Here is a 17513-nt window from a genome sequence, read left to right as displayed (position 1 = left end):
AAATAAATCTAAAATAAATAAATTGTTTAACAGATAACTTAAATTAATGAAAAGAAAACATCACCTTTCATTTCTTCTCTATAGTTTTCAAGGTACTGACAGAATGTTTGCCAATAAAATTTTTGATACCTATCAGCCCATAATTTAGTTGTCCAATCTACCATATCAGGAGAAACACTATCTCCATATGTTGAAAAAAACATTTCATTCCAGTTATTCCAAACCATTTGATCACCACATTGTTCCCAGAACTCATTCCAACCTAATGGTAGATTTGAAAAATAAGTTGCCCATTGATTTTCATGTTCCTCTTTGTCAATAAACCCTGAATCATCTGATGCAACTTGGTGATTTTCTTCTGTAAAAAGTACTTTTTCTTTCTCAATCAAAGTGGAATGTACAATATTATCTTTTAGGCTTTCTGGATATTGCAATGTGTCATGCTCGGAGGAAATACCTTGAATGACATTTGTATTTTTAGATAATTTGATGTTCATATCAGAGCATTGTTTACTTTCGTTTTCACAGTTTAAGCATACAATACAACCTTCTTTTTCAACCTCTTTTTCAACTTCATTTTTTTCAACTGAAACATAAGAATCATCTTTTTGTGTGCTTGTTTTTTTACATTTATATTCTTCCAAATCTGAGAAGATTTTACTTGCTGCTACCTTTTCTTTACTATCAATTGGTTTAATCTTTGTAAAGGCATTTCCCTAAATAATAATAACTATTTTATCAAATTAAATACTTTTATGAGAAAATAGCAAAAATTATAAAAAAATTTCTAAATAATACAGGGTCATTCCATATGAAATTATTTTTCACCCTTACATCTCAGAAATTGTTCATTTTTACCTCACTTGCAGTTCATATTAAAAAAATAATAACTGCAAAAATTTTAGTTAAAAATACACATGGGTTCCAGAGATATTGTCAGTTAAAATAATGCTGACTCAGCATTTTACTGATTATCTGAGGTGACTACTAAGTAACTTTGACATATAATATCTTCATAATGGCTTAGGGAATTTTCCTAAAATTTGGTACCCCAATAGATTTTTACGTGGAATCTAAAAATAACACCCTCAAGACTCAGGAAATGCCTCATTTATCCAATTTTGTTCAAAATTATTGACTTGTAAACTCATGATTGTGGCCCAAAATCCCGAATAAAAACTTTAATTGTATATCATAACTTTATCTTAGGTCTACTGAAAAAAATTAGATTTATCAATTGTCTTTCTAATACTTTCTAATACTTGATCAAAATTTGCGTTTAAAAATTGTGTCTTTTTAGAAAAATTTAAATTTTGTAACAAAAGAAATTAAATTTGTTTTTTAAAGCATTTATATGAATAAAACATCAAATAGTGTTATTTATTGACTAGCTTAGGATGTTTATAGTCATAGGCCAAGGGAGGGCCTGAGGGCCTCTCACCAACTCCACCCCCGCCCTAATCTCCCTGGATTTTTTTTTTTTATAATTATTTATTATTTTTATAAAATAATAAATAATTATTAAAACTCAATTTAAAAACATAATTTTTTCTTTAGTTTAAGTTTGAGAAACAATTTTTTTTTCATTATTTCGATTCAAATGGGTGAATGCTTACCTCTTATTATATGAAAAACAAGCAAAAGTTTTGTTTTGTTCTTTTTAAAGGTTGTACTTAACTTGTTTGTATTTTCTTAAAGAATGATTGTGAATTTTATTTTATTTTTTTGGGCAGGTAATATTATAAATAATAAACATATTTAGTATGGAGAAATATGACATTGGAAAAAGTCTTAACATTCATTGCCACAAAACTGGATTTTCTAGAAAACAAGGTTTTGTTTAATTCAAAGATCTTTCTTGTGAAAAACAAGAAGAAATATGGCAAGCAAATTTAAAGGAAAAATATTGTTCAATAAGAATTATATGTTGTTATCATGAGCAATTCTATGGAAAATATTTTGAGAGAAAAATTACAAACTGTTGCAATCTTTTTCCTTTTGGAACACAAAAGGAAAAAAATAGCTATAAAAAGTAACCCCACATTAATTACAACAGAATTGAAATTAAAAGAAAAACATTTTATTACTTATAAAAAATTTTAAATTTTCAGTTATTTTAAAAACTTAAAACTAAATTTGTTTCTTAGGTAATATAAAGATTTCCCTAGACTTGGCGAAATTTTTGCAACAAAATAATGTTTATGTAACCCCAGGTTGGAAATTCTGCAGTAAATGTTACAAAAAAGCAGTAGAAACAGATGAAGATTCAAATTCAAAAAGTGAGAAAAAAATTAAGTTACCACTACAGAATTGGTTGAAATTTCACCAGTCAAACTAAAAAGTCTTTCAAAACACAGCAAATTGCCTGCAGCAAAACAAAAGTTTGAGAACACTATTGACAGAGTTGCAAAAATGGTCTTATTAGCATATAACATTAAAGAAGCTTCTTTACCAACAGAAATAAAAAGCCCCATTTCAAACAACAACATTAACAATGACCATGATCTAGACATTTTAATGAATGAAATAAAAAAATTTCAGAGACTGAATCTTATTGCCACAAGGTGCAAATGTTAACACTTGCACCAAAATCATGGACACGTACAAAGATATCAAGCTACTTTGAAATGTCTGAGTATCTTGTTCGAACTGCGAGAAAAGTTAAAAATGAGCATGGAATTCTATCATTACCCGGAAAAAAAAATGGAAACCCACCTTCACCAGAAACAATTAATTTAGTGATTAACTTTTATCAAAGTGATAAATTTTCGATAATGATGCCAGGAAAAAAAGATTTTGTAAGTGTTAAGAAAAACCAACATGTTCAAAAAAGATTATTGCTGCTCAATCTTAATGAATTACATGTTGCATTTAAAAAGACTACCCTAACGTCAAAGTCAGTTTGTCAAAGTTTTGTACTCTTAAACCTAAATGGTGCATTATAACTGATGCGTCAGGTACTCATAATGTATGTGTATGCATACATCACCAAAATACAAAATTTCTTATTAATGCCATTAGGTGGAATAAAAGTTATAAAGATTTTATGGCATTGTTTGTTCGCTTGAAAATGTAGAATGTATGTTACATCGATGTAACCAATGCCCTGGTATTGAAACATTAAAAAGTTTTTTAGTACAGGAGTTAACGGACCATGAGCTTGATGAAGATATAGCATTCAAGCAATGGCAGAGTACCGATCGTACAACACTACTATTACAATCATTGCCACTAGATGAATAATGAAAAAAAAATTGTTTCAAAAACTTAAACTAACAAAAACAATTATGTTTTCAAATTTATTAATATTATTATATCATTTTATACATTAAAGAAAAGAAAAAAAAAAATCCAGGGAGATTGGGGGAAGGGGCGGGGGTCAGAGTTAGTCAGAGACCCCTTGGCCCTCCCTTGGCCCATGACTATAAACGTCCTAAACTAGTTAATAAATAGCATTATTTGATGTTTTATTCAAATAAATGTTTTAAAAAACATTTTAATTGCTTTTGTTACAAAATTTAAATTTTTCTAAAAAGACAAAATTTTTAAACGCAAAGTATTATAGAGACAATTGATGAACCTAATTTTTTTCAGTACACCTAAGATAAAATAATGATATACAACTAAAGTTTTTATTCGGGATTTTGGACCACAGTCTTCATTTTACCTACAAAAATCATGAATTTACAAGTCAATAATTTTGAACAAAATTGGATAAACCAGGCATTTCCTGAGACAATTGAGTCTTGAGGGTGCTATTTTTGGATTCCACAAGTAAAAATCTATTGTAGTACCAAATTTTAGGAAATTTCCCTAAGTCATTATGAAGATGCTTTATGTCAAAGTTGCTTAGTACTCCCTCAGATAATCACTAAAATGCTGAGTCAGCATTATTTTAACTGACAATACCTCTGGAACCCATGTGTGTATTTTTAACTAAAATTTTCGCAGTTATTATTTTTTTAATATAGACTGCAAGTGAGGTAAAAATGAAGTGCAAGTGTGGTAAAAATGAACAAATTCTGAGACGTAAGGGTGTCGAAAATGTGTTTTTTTTTAATGATTTTCATATGGAATTACTCTACAAAAATTACTTTTTAGCACAGATCATTAATACTATTTAATAAAAATATTTTTTAGAAACATGGGCATTTTGGCCTTGAGGCTTTGCAGGAACCCTGCATTGGACTTTCACCATTATTCATAGAAGGGCCTTTTTGCAAAATAAAAAAAATAATTCTACTACTTTCTGAAAATGATCCATTAATAATTTATTTTATTCACTTTATTTATGGTTCCACAAACTCTTTAATTGTTTAAAGAGTTAAATTTTGAGCGCTAGGAATTTTGCAAAATGCAACTATTATGTAATATTGGCATTAAAACAAAGTAAATATTTTTAAAAAAATTTACTTTCACATGACAAATTGCTTCTAACGATCATAATAAAGACAAGATAAATGAAAGAAACCCTATGTTAGCCTATAATAATAATAATAATAACTGTATTGAATTTTAAATTATTTAAGAAAAACAGTAATAACCATAGAGTTTAAGAAAAGCATTAACCAAAGTAGTAAAGTAAAAATTTAAAGTAAACTTCAATTAAATAAGTATGATTAATTCCTATTAAATTGAAAATAAAACACTTATTCATGTTTTGCATTTTTGAAATTTAAGCATAAATAAACTCAGCTTATCTTGAACCAGGTAGACATACACATTGTTATCATTTTTTATTTTTTTTTTACTTTAAAAAGTGATAAATCATGTGTAAAAAAATTTTGAATTTAATTCTAAAATTTTAAACTATATAGATAAATAACTTTTTAAAAACAACATAAAGCTGCATTATGTAATGTATTTATATTAATTGAAGTTTGTTTAATTTAAAATATTTGACCCAAAAAAATTGTATTACCTTTAATTCATAATCATCACAAAGGGCATCTAAAATACATGCAGGTAAACCCATTTTTAACATAGCTTGTTGTTCTTGCAAAGCATTTTGATCTATTTCCACATCAAGGTCTTCAATTCCATTGCAAATTTCAAATAAGTCATTTTCTTTGTATTTCTCTTTTGACTTACAAATATTGTAGTAATCTTTACATTTGGCATTGCAGTAACAATCAGATGAACTGTTTATAGCTTCAAGCTAATGTGAATTTATATATATTTAAAATATCAAAACAACAAAATTTTTAAGGTAAATCACCTTATTTAAAATACATTAGACACATACATATATGCATACATACAAACATACATACATACAACATACATACATACATACATACATACATACATACATACATACATACATACATACATACATACATACATACATACATACATACATACATACTAGGGTGGTCCTTATTCATTACAAAAAAAATTTTCTTCAGTTTTCTGACGGGGCACCCCCTTGAATGGTTGACGTTTATGAAAAAATAATTGTACTGAAAATTTTATTTGAAAAAAATACATTTTAGGGGTCCCTACCGCAGAGTTTATATCTATAAAAGTGCCCACAGAAGGCTCATATGCTCAGTATTCTACAATATGAATGATTAGGACAAATATGATCACAGAGTACAACATTGCTTTATTGAAGCACATTTAAACAACTGTTACAGTGTTACATATTGCAATTATTATTGTCCTTCTGTGTTGAGACTGTCAAAGTGACAAAAACCGTCTAGTTAGTCCATTGCCAGAGTATTCTATTCGCTCAATCAGGAAATCGCTGGCGGTACTTCTTTACAATTAAGAGAAGGCACTGTTTCTGCTCCTCATCGTTTGTGTGCAGCTTGTTGTATTCGTCCATTAAGGCAACTCCACGTTCTGCTATGTCATTCACAACTCTCATACTACTGACAGTGTTCTTCGCCAACTGATAGTCAGCATCTGCAGACCAGAGCTTTACATCTTTGTTGAGGAAAGTTGACGGTAGACCAGTGATGGTGAAAAATCTACGACTGCTCTCGGTGACAAAGTCTTCCAAGTTCTTGGAGCTCACCAGCGTAGGATCAACAGTTATCCTCTTCAAAGGATGTTTTACACCCGGTGCTTGCAGGGCACTGACCATCAGATGTTTAGTGTCATCTGAGACTTCATCATCAAAGAAAGCCAATGCAATCAGTTCTTCTGACAAGTACCACAAATGTCCTAAAATTTTCTTCATTGCGATCTGAGAGACTGCTTGATTCTGTGCCTTGTATTTGTCGATCTTCTTGATAAGCTCAAGATCAACACGAGGCGAAGATGACGCTGACGGCGCTCTAAACCAGGGCTTGACATACAGAGTCACTGTGAAAAGACACACGTCTGCTATTCCCTTCTCTTCTTTCTTTGTCATCTTGAACTGGCTTCTCAGCATCCATATTTTCAATGAATAAATAGCCTTGGCCATCCATCTGGCTCGATGCAGTCCTGCCGGAGCTTTGAATGAGCATCCTTGAGATGGAACGCCTCCCAGAAACATTATTGTCAGCTCTAGCAGTTCGCGATAATCATCACGAGGCTGAAACTGTTGCAGTTGGTTTTCAGCAAATGCAATAATTTCATTTGCAACACTGGAAACGGCACTGTGCACGATGTCATTCAAACTAGATGCCTGAAAGTTTGACCGGTCAATAATTTCCCAACTGCTTTGAAACCTTTTTAAAATCATGATGTCTGGACCCTTTGAAGGGCCAAGAGAAAGAGTAACCATTGCCTCTAAGACTATTTCTAAAATGTGATGACGGCAAGCAAACCAGAGCAAATCTTTGTCAAACTTCTGCTCCAGTAGGATGCAAGCACCATTTCTTGGACCACTATTGACGGAAGTAGTGTCGAAGCACACGCACTTGACTTTATCAGCTATGCCCCATGCTACAGTTGCATCATAAACAGCTGTTGCTGCAGCTTATCCAGTTCCAGATGGCAGCTTCGGTACACAAAGAAGTTGGTCAAATCCTAGTCCAGACAAGAGGATTGGGAGCCGGTCCACAATTTTTTTGCTACTGATATCTTCCAGCAATTTCCCATCCCAGTGTATTGTTAGTGGAACTTTTGGCTTGAATTCTGCTTTTAAGTTCTCTGCCATTCTCTGCCTACATTTCATCCTTTCTCTTCGAATGGACGATCGATTGATATTAAACTCTGCTGGGTCATGACCGAAGTGCTGCTGTGCTGGAGTCAGGACTAGTGCAGCATTTCTATCACTGACCTTTGCCATATCCAAACATACTGCTAACTTGTCATTCAGTATTTTGTGTGTGCCACGTTTACGTTTAGTTCTCTTTGAAGTTATGCTTGATGATAGCTCACCAAATGCTTCATTATCATTACCAGACTCCTGTTCGCTTTCGGAATTCTAAAGAATAGCTTTCTCCTCTCTGGCCACTCTGTCCTGTTCTTCTCTCTCTTTTCTTCTCTTGAAGTTTTCTTCTCTACTGCGAAAATCTCTTTCTCTTTTGGCCATGGCTTTGTCAACACTTCCCATCTTACCACGTCGTCCTGCCTCACGGTGAGCTAACAGGAACTCCCTGTCTTCCTGCATGCTAATCATCTTCATGGCGTTTGCATGAGCAATGTCAAAAAGACTCTCTAAGCCATCCTTCCATTCTTCTTCCTTCTTCAGTAGACTTTCAGAGCGCTTTGTTTTATTTTCCTTAATTTTCTTCATTTTCTCATATTCGTGCAACAGACATTCAACTTGGCCTATTTGTAATAGAAGAAAAGTGTCATGACTTCCTTCTTTGACAGTAACTTTGTAGAGCTGAGAATTTCAGACATTTGGCCTATCAGCCACAACTCAGTTTCTCGTCTTGTAGTTGGTTTCGAAGTCCTACAGCAAGCATTGGCCATCTCCCTTAAAATAACAAATTTTATTTGTTACCATCCAATTTAATTATTCAAATTATATGTAATTTCTAACAAAAACTTATAGAACTCAGAAAACTAACTGACAAAATTTATGTTATGCAATATAAATAAATAACAATGACATATGAAAACTCTGACAAGGTCTAAAACCAATAAATAAAATACACAATTATGTGCATAAATGAAAAGTCAAGTTCAATATTATGGCACTCAGGCAATTGATATTAATTAACAATTTAAAATGGATTTAGCACAGCGGATCGGTCATTCTGTCTGTTTTATAATAATTCATTGTTAAATCAATATAATTTGGCAAATTAATATTTAAGTAAAAATAAACAAAGAAAACACTCACTTTTGATCCAGTATCCACTAGGTTAGTTGTTACGGAAGTTTCCTTGAGAGAGTCAGTAGTCACTAATTCAGATTCATCAAATATTATTGTTATATTGAGTGAGTGTCTGTCAGTGTCTGATTACAAATGGCTGACAGCTGGTGAAATGCATTCTGGATAATTTAACAATAAATAAGTAACATCATATTGATAAACTATGCAGGCGGTATAGTGTGCAGTGAAAGAGTTCACCAGCATAACAACTAGTGAAATACAGCCACGGAACCCCACATGATACTTGACTATTATGTATGTGTTAGGGACCTCTAAATGTTTTCAGATTTAGCTGATTTTTTTTGTGAATTTTTTATGCATGCATATAAAAAAAATTCAAGGGTGCCCTGTACAAAAATCAAACTTTGAAAATTAAGGACCACCCTAATACATACATACATTGGCATTTGACAACCTGAGAGTGTCTGAGGTCAGTAATATTTTGCCAACCTAGTTTTTATGTTGTGGTGAAAATATTACTTTTCAAAAATGTTTTTTTATGAAATATTGAAATAATAACACCTCTTAATATCTAAGGTTTTATATCATATGTAAATTACACAATAGAAAAGTTTAATGTTAACTAATCGTAATTCTCTAAGGGACATTTACATATAAAATAGTAATTATATACACAAGTAACAAATCAATGCAATTCCTCAAGGGAGATGATAAGTAATTATTTATGGCAAATATATCTATATGGTGAAAATGTATTTTATGTAAAATATATATATATATATATAATATAATATAATATAACATAATATAATATATATATATATATATATATATATATATATATATATATATATATATATATATATATATATATATATATATATATATATTAAGGTGGGCTAAAACCTAAAAATAAAAAAGTATCCCCTCTAATTACTTGGCTTTTAATCCAAAAAGAAGATTTATGACAAAAAAACCAAGTGGTTATTAGTTTTTGCCGACCCTCTTGAGGTTAATAAGACCTAAAAAAATTTCACATTTCTTAATTTCTTTATAAAGTGCGTAATATTTGTTTAATGTGTATAAACTTTACACTAAAAGATGCAGAATTTAATTTTAAACAATTATTCTATGACCTTTTCTTGTAACATCTAAGTTTAAAAAGTTATTAACAGAAAACTAAAAACAATAGACTTTTCTTCAAATAATTGACCGTTTTAATGTTGTTTTTCAGATACACAAATAAATATCATAAAGATGTCAACAAGAAAAACAGAAAATAAATCAAACATTTTAGGATGAATGCTTTAAATTGTTAAAACAACTACCTTTTGGAAAACTTCCCATTTTAAAGCAAGTGATTAAAAAATTTCTTTACTTTAAAAACTATAGAAAAGACAGTGTTCATAGAGGTGTTAGTGTAGAACTATTTAATCTATGTGTAAATTATAATATTTATCCAATATTCATCATTAGAATTAAAACAAAGCTCATCAGTTACACTGAAAACTTTTAAAGATTTTTGAACTGTGACAAAAAGAAAAGAGAACCAAAATATGAAACAAATACAGCAGGATTTATAAAAGAAGCAAATCAATAAATTTAGGTGCCAATCAAGCATCTAAAAATTATGAAAACTAAATTACCTATATTCATAAAACATACTGTATCTATGTCATTAAAGATTTCTATTATTAGGTAACTTTTACCTTGATCACATCACACCAAAAAGTGCCAATGAAATAGATGTAGCACATAGAATATTCAAAATACTACATTTAAGGTATGTTTTTATGGAAATTGATGGAACTACCAAAGAGCCAGATAAATTTTTTGGAGCCATTTGCTCACAACTGAATGGCAATGTTTCCAAATGGGGCGCTGCAAAGTTTAGACCAAACCCAAATCTAAAATTTGTCATACTAGACAATAAAGTCATTGATGACTTATTGATTGACTAATGCTATGCTTATCACATCTAGTGGGGTGAAATCACAGGAAACATAGATAATGATTTAGCCTTTTTATAAATTGGACTTACGAACCAATTTTTTTGGCTAACATTAGCATACAGAATCTTGAGGTATTATGTATTTATTTCTGAACAGACTAAAAATATAAAGCTTATTGCAGAATATATTGTAAAGGTATATTTCCTAGTTGGTTTGATATTAAGATTAATAAATATTTAACTGATGAATCCAAAAACATATTTAATGTAATTCAAAGAATCTATAAATTTTATTTCAAATGCTAAGAACATTTGTTATAAAGTTATAAACAATAACAGTTATTTTACTCATGGTGAAAATATTCTCATTGGAATGTTCACTGACAAGAATAAGGAGGTCAGAATGAAAGCAGTTAATAAAATTTTGTATATATAAATACCTCATAGAAGACTTTCATGATAAAGAAGATGATTTTGTAGAGGGCATGGTTGAGAGTGATGATGACAATGAACCCAATATTAGTGAAAGTGATTATCCTTTAATGAATAAACATGTAAGTGTGTTTCTAAGGCCCAAGAATAATATCAAAGCTGTATGCTATTATAAAATTAGGCCTGTAAATCGAGCCAAACGAGCCAAGCTTGCCAGGGCTCGGCTTGGCTCGTTTACATATTAAGAGTGTTCAGGCTCGGCTTGAGCTCGTTTTGAACATGAGATTCTTTGTTCGAGCTTGGCTCATTAAGGATTAGTATTGTTTGGGCTCGGCTTGTTTTACATGTTGCTCGAGCTCGACTGGTTTAAAACTCGAAACAATTATTGTAACCTGTTAGTTTAAAGCTCGTTTAGTAAAAAAAAATTGTTCGTTAAAGGCTCGTCTGTAAATAATGCAAGTCCAAATCAACAAACAACATAAACAATCCTACAGTCTATTAAACATGCAAATAAACAACATAATGAAATAAGATCCCACAAATCTAATAGTTCAAAATAAAAGTTAAATTTAATAGTTCAATGTTCACACTTAATGTTCAAAGTTCAAACATAATGTAAACTCTCACAAACATAATAATTCCTATTAAACACTGCACTCTAATAGTTCAAATTACATTTTCACAAATATAAGTCTTGCTCTTGTTGCATTGGATGAAACAAGATAAAAAGCCTTCCTCTAATTCTCTTGAAGTTGAACCTCAAAAGTGTGCTGAAAATCTGAAATTTTACAACAAACTTGCATGAGAATGAATCTAGATAATTAAATATAAAAAATAATTGGAATTTGAAAGGAGATATCATGCAACATAAAAACATAATTAGAACCTTAATTGTTTACCTTTTCATATAGCAGAATTAAGAACCGTTGGAGTAACAACATTCAAATTTCCTCCTTCAAGATCAACCTACAAAATTAGTTGATATTAAAACTTGAATTAAAAAAGATATCATAAAAATGACTAAAAGAATAACATTACCTTTTTCTCTTGACTATCATCTTTCAACCAACTTGCACAACAAACCAAAGCTTCCACTGTTTTAGGTGATAATGAACTTCTAAATGAATCAAGCAATCGACCTCCTGCGCTAAATGCAGATTCTGAAGCAACTAATGTTAGTGGAATTGAAAGTATTTCTCGTGCCATCATTGAGAGGATTGGTTTATTAATACTATGCACCTTCCACCAACCTAGTACATCAAAAGTAAAGTGGGTTGACGGTTCACATTTGAAATGCTTTTCCTCAAGATAAAGTTCCAACTCAGTCTTTTCAGCTACTGAATTTGTGTTGCAAAACTGCTCAAAGTCAATAACTCGCTGCAAATTGGAGGAAAATTGTTAACCTTCTTGAGATGATCTTGACTATCTGCAACATTGTACAGTTGAGGAAAAATGAACTTTAAAAACTCCATTTTGTAATGAGGATCCAAGACAGAAGCAATTGACATCAACATGTTGCAATCACCCCAATATTTGTCAAATTTAATAGACATAGCTGCTGCCATTTTCCTCATGTACTAATCATCACTTGCAAGATGTGTGTTCAACATGTGTTTCACACTCCAAACCTGAATAAGATATAAATTTGCTGTTGGATATTTGGCTCCTGAAAATAGCTTAGATGTTGTATTAAACACCGAAAAAAACTTGCATATTTTTTCAGCTTTAATCCAATTCTCATCAGAAGGCAACCATTCGTAGTTAGCATCCCTTGCAGCATATTCTTTCAAAACAAGTTTAAATGGCAGAATATGCTCTAACATCGTATAAGTGGAGTTCCAACGTGTTGCGACATCAAGTCGCAACCCCTTGTTCGTTGGAACATCCATTTGCTTTGCAATTTGTCCAAATTTATATAAACGAGCAGGAGATTTCTTTATATATTTCACTGTTTCTCTAATACTTTCAATGACAAAAGCAATCTTTTTTATCCCATCTTGCACCAAAAAATTTAATATATGTGCAGCACAACGAACATGAAATATATGAGATTTGAAATGGAGCTTATTTCGTGAAATTAAATTGTTTTTCAAGCAATTAGCAGCTACATCATTTAAACTTGCATTGTCAACAGTTATTGATTGAACCTTTTCTTCTATTTCCTATAATTCCATACATTTGCCAATACAAATGACAATAGTCATTTGGCAATGCAAATGACAATACTCAATAGCAGCCTCACGTAATTAAATTGCTTATATTAATCAATTAGTTAGTGTAATAAGAGTTATATGGGTCATATCTCATATGGTTACACTAACACTATATTTTTATTATATACTAATATATATAATATCACAATTTTATTAATTACATATATATTATTATAATATAAATAAATAAATATATATATATATATATATATATATATATATATATATATATATATATATTCGAGCTTTAATCGAGCCTTAATGTTCAAGCTTGGCTCGTTTAATAAATGAGCCTAATTTTTTGTTCGAGCCCGGCTCGTTTACCATTCGAGCCGAACATGAATGAGCTCTTGTCGAGCTGATCACCGAGCCGTTCACGAACACGAGCCAGGATTTACAGCCCTATATAAAATGACCCAAACTTTCCTATGGCACACAATTCCACCAGTTTTAAGACTGATTTAAGAAGATAAAATTCTTGAATTTATCAAAAAACCACTTAAGTTAAGATATGAGTGTCACAGCCAAAATGTTAAAAAACATGTAAAACTTGTTACAGAAACTTCAGCTTCTGTGATTGGGCACGATCGCAGAGATGGAGTTACTCGAAACAAAATTAGGTCCAGGAAATTAATTAAAAATTTTAACATCATGTAAAAATTGATTTTAAATTGTAATGTTTTATTTCTTTTGTGTGTGTTTAATATATAAATAACATTACAATTGTAAGGATTTTGTATATTGATAGTTAACTTGAACATAGATGTAATATATTGAAAGTATCGGTCACCATATTTTTGTAATATGTCATTATTTCAAGCTATTAAAACAAAAAACTTAGATTTTTGGAAATAACTTCATAAATAATGCTTTTAGAAAAAAGTGTTAAATAAACAATATTCTAAATTTAATTCTGCATCATTTAGTACCTAATTGATGCCTGTAGCTTATTTTAATGCGCTAATGATTATTTTTGCATTTTTAGCCCATAAAAATGACAAAAATTTTACATTTTGAGACTTCAACCCAAGTGGGTCAGCTTAAACTTGTAACCATTTACTTTTTACTTCATAAATGTGTTTTACAAATTAAAAGCCATATGTTAGAAGGGGACACTTTTTGATTATATATTACTAATAAATTTTTACATAATAATATTATAAAATTATTACTAATTAATTTTTATATAATATTATACAATTAATAATTATATATCACTAATGATCATTAACAAGAGCATTATTTTTTATTCCCATAAAGAAAATTTGTTTCCTTTTTTTCATATTTCCTGTTTTTTTTATATTTGTACTTTTTGACTATTTTTTATTTCACAGCTCTTCATAACCAAGAAACTAGTGAAACAGAAATCAACTCTAACCAATGAAAAGTTTGATATGAAGCAAAGCTGACTATGACTTATCTCTACACATATTGCAACGTTCAACTGGAATTTAGCTCTTAATAGGTAAACAATTTTCTACGAATACCAACAACTTATCAAAAAATATAACAAATCAACATTACTATGGAGCAAACCCTGGAACAAATTTATCGTCACTAGTAAAACAAACAATTCTGAAGAGTATTCAGAATTGTTTATACACAATTAAAAATATAGAGTAATGCAAACTCTAGGCACAATTATAAATAATAAACTGATTGATTCATTCTTTTTGAGAATATATTCATTACAGTACTTCTGGGGCTAATTTTATACAACAGATTTGACAACCTTATTTTTACCAATGGTCCCAAAATGTCCTAAAACTGTAACAGATTGTCTCAAAATAGCTTGTTCAAAAACACTTACTCAAACCATCTTGCAGTCCACAAGCAGATATTGGATTTAATTCAAATTTAACTACTAGCAAATGGAAAAGATTCAAAATCAAACCAGAATATTAATCATTAATATTAAATCAAACCAGAACATTAACAAAAGTTTGTTGCTTACAAATGCAAAAACCACTTATAAAATAAAAGAAAGAAAAAATTATATAAAATAAAAGAAAGAAAAAATTAATCAAGCATACATTAAGTATCTGAATGTAAAATTGTTGAAGGATAAAAACAGACAAGAACAAGGTGAACAACCACCATTAGCATACTTGTGTTAAAACAACTGTGGTAGTAAAATCAAATGATTTAGTAGTAATAAAAGAGAAAAATAACTATGACTTAATTATAAATAATAAATAAACCTGAAGAATTTTAATACATAAAAGTTCATGTTATGAAAAACAACTTTCTTACTATTTAACAACAAAAAACATTTGAACTGTATATCAAACAAACATTAATAAGTATTCACTTTAAAAAAATTTTCTGAGCAAAACTAGTTAACACTAGAAATAGCATCTGGTTGCAAAAACTTCCTTCAACACTTCGATAATGTACTATTTAAATAAGAAAATATCACTATGGAAACCTATCCAAACTACGCAAGTATGGAATAAAGGATATTAAACTTTTTTAAACAAAAAAAAACATGCATTTACTTGCATAATTTATCCCTCTTGCTTTCAAGTCGTGAAGCCTGACCTTAGTATACTCTACCACTCTAAAGTCAATATTGAGGAATATGGAGGACCTTTTGTACTAAACTCACAGATGAATTATATTATGCATATTTTCGAACATTTTTACAAAAATTGTGTACAAATTTCCTAAAACATTGTTTTTACAGAACAAAACTTATAACTTTCTATTTATAAAAGTCTATTTTAATACATGGTTAATTAAATAAAGATTAATATAAAAACATAAATACTTGGTATGCTCGATTAACTACACAATATTCATCTTCACTTTCAAGACCAAAATTAACCAGTGGATCAGCAGGTATGTTTTGATCTCTAAACAAGCACAGTAATGGTATAAAAATGGTTTGTAATACTTAAGTTTATATATGATTATTTCACATATGTTTACATATGTATATTGTTACTACTTTCTAATACATTACAAAAAAACTTTATTGTTCACTTATTTATTTAGCTTTATTATGCTTTTATGTTTCTGCTTGTTGATATATTCAAGGCGATGGAAGTGATGGAAAATGCTTCATAAGCAAGAAGTTTTGAATTTAATCAAGTTCAATCCTTAGCACACCTCTGGTAGTACTGTGTTCAACTTGTTTACCACACAACAGCCTTGTTTGTCTCATGATTAGGAGTTAAAGGGTTGAGTGGTTGTTACAAACATTTGTGAGCCCTTCAGCTTTGGGGAGTTAAATACAGTAAAATTTAACAAATATTAAAATAATTAAATTCTTCAAATATTATTGAAAAAATATTGAAAAAACATTTTCATCAAGCAACATTTATTAAAGTTGAGGTACTAGTAAAAGGACTATGTTCTTTTTGTGATGGTTAACAAGCATGATAGCACATTTTATAAGACTTGATTACAAACTACTACTACTAATACTAACACGGTTCAAATTAATGCAAAAAAATCTAATTGAAATTTTTTTTTGTTTGTTAATTCCCCCTCCCTGCCTGCTGCTTTTCGGTAAGAGGGCTGCATTAGTACAAAATTGTATCTTTTGTATATTAGTTTGTAATTGATACTTTTTTAACAAAACATCTCTCATACTTAAACAATTTCTCATAATGATGGGTTTTAATATAGCCTAAGTTACTGTTAAAACTTATATTTAAATTATAATTTAAAGCTAAAGTTGCCTTTGCAATGTGCACTTGCACATTACAAAGGCAACTTAGGCTTTAATACAGCATATTTAATGTGTTATGTGTCTAATGTGCAAGTAAAATATTTAATAATATTATGATATTACTTTCAGTAATTATTTTTACCTAACATAATACTCAAGTAAAAACGTAAATATTACAATATTTAAACCACTTGTAAACAGTTATAAATAACTATTTAATACCACATTTATGCTGATGATAAAAAAAGCTACATGAAATAACAATAAAACAACTATGTGAATTTGTTTTGTCAATATAAAAAGCTTGTGTTATTATAAAACAACTTTGCTACGTAGTTTTATTACTGTTTACAGGATTAAAAACATAAAGCAAGTTTAAAATAAAACAAAGTAAATAAACATTACTCTAAATAATAAAGTAGAATTGATGAAATAATAATTTATTATTTTTTTAAAAACATGCTTTATGTTAGACCAAACAACTAAGATCAAATCAAACAAGTAAACTCTAAAAAATACTAAACTTATTAGATACTTTTTCTTTCTAATTTATTGCTTCTTAATCTAGCATACTATTAAATATTTCCATAAGTCTGAGTATATGCCTAACTTTTTTTTTTTTGTAAAAAAAAAAAAATATTTTGAACAGAATTAGAATAATTTATTTTATATTTTATTTATTAAGCTCTTATAATTTCATTTTAATTTCACCTGTTTAACTTTAGCAAAAGAATGTTTCTGCTTTTTAAACTATTTTCAAGAAACAAAAAATAATGACACTTATACAAAAAATATTTAACTATTAAAAATGTTTTTAATTTAAATAAAACTTTCACCCTCACTTGAACTATCTTCTAAATTTTATATTGTTACTGTAGCTAGATTTTTGTTTGATTTTCAGGAATGACCCTCACTATGCCACTAGGTATTACCAAGATCTCTTCAGTTTTCATTCAATTCAATTTATATTTATTGCAAACAAATTTTTTGTTAACATTTTATTTTGAAGCTTATTAT

At 29.5% G+C, this 17513-nt stretch overlaps 2 protein-coding genes across 2 annotated transcripts in view; both read right to left on the bottom strand.

Moving 5' to 3' along the window:
• LOC100200997 (uncharacterized) overlaps positions 1–17513 on the bottom strand; it is a 28011-nt gene that overhangs the window by 3622 nt on the left and 6876 nt on the right. The window contains exons 3-5 of the mRNA XM_065810803.1: positions 15591–15675; positions 4922–5158; positions 65–716 (exon numbers count right to left, since the gene is read on the bottom strand). Of these exons, the coding sequence (XP_065666875.1) occupies positions 65–716; positions 4922–5158; positions 15591–15675 (974 nt within the window). The remainder of the gene's footprint in view (positions 1–64; positions 717–4921; positions 5159–15590; positions 15676–17513) is intronic.
• On the bottom strand, positions 11485–12172 carry LOC136087439 (uncharacterized). Its single transcript, XM_065810211.1, has 3 exons — positions 12011–12172; positions 11646–11963; positions 11485–11573 (listed from the first exon to the last, which is right to left on the bottom strand). Exons 1-3 carry the CDS (start codon positions 12170–12172, stop codon positions 11511–11513), a joined length of 543 nt encoding a protein of 180 aa, XP_065666283.1. The 3' UTR covers positions 11485–11510.

Source organism: Hydra vulgaris, chromosome 11 (assembly GCF_038396675.1).
Source record: "Hydra vulgaris chromosome 11, alternate assembly HydraT2T_AEP".
Taxonomy (NCBI): Eukaryota; Metazoa; Cnidaria; class Hydrozoa; order Anthoathecata; family Hydridae; genus Hydra; species Hydra vulgaris.
Note: the sequence above shows the minus strand (reverse complement) of the source record. Positions and strands in the feature narration are given on the sequence as shown.

Coding starts and splice junctions, on each gene's coding strand:
- LOC136087439 (XM_065810211.1), bottom strand. CDS start 12,172: ATGGCAGCAGCTATGTCTATTAAATTTGACAAATATTGGGGTGATTGC. Junction 11,964..12,010: donor GTCAAGATCATCTCAAGAAG/GTTAACAATTTT, acceptor GACTTTGAGCAG/TTTTGCAACACAAATTCAGT. Junction 11,574..11,645: donor ATGATAGTCAAGAGAAAAAG/GTAATGTTATTC, acceptor CTAATTTTGTAG/GTTGATCTTGAAGGAGGAAA.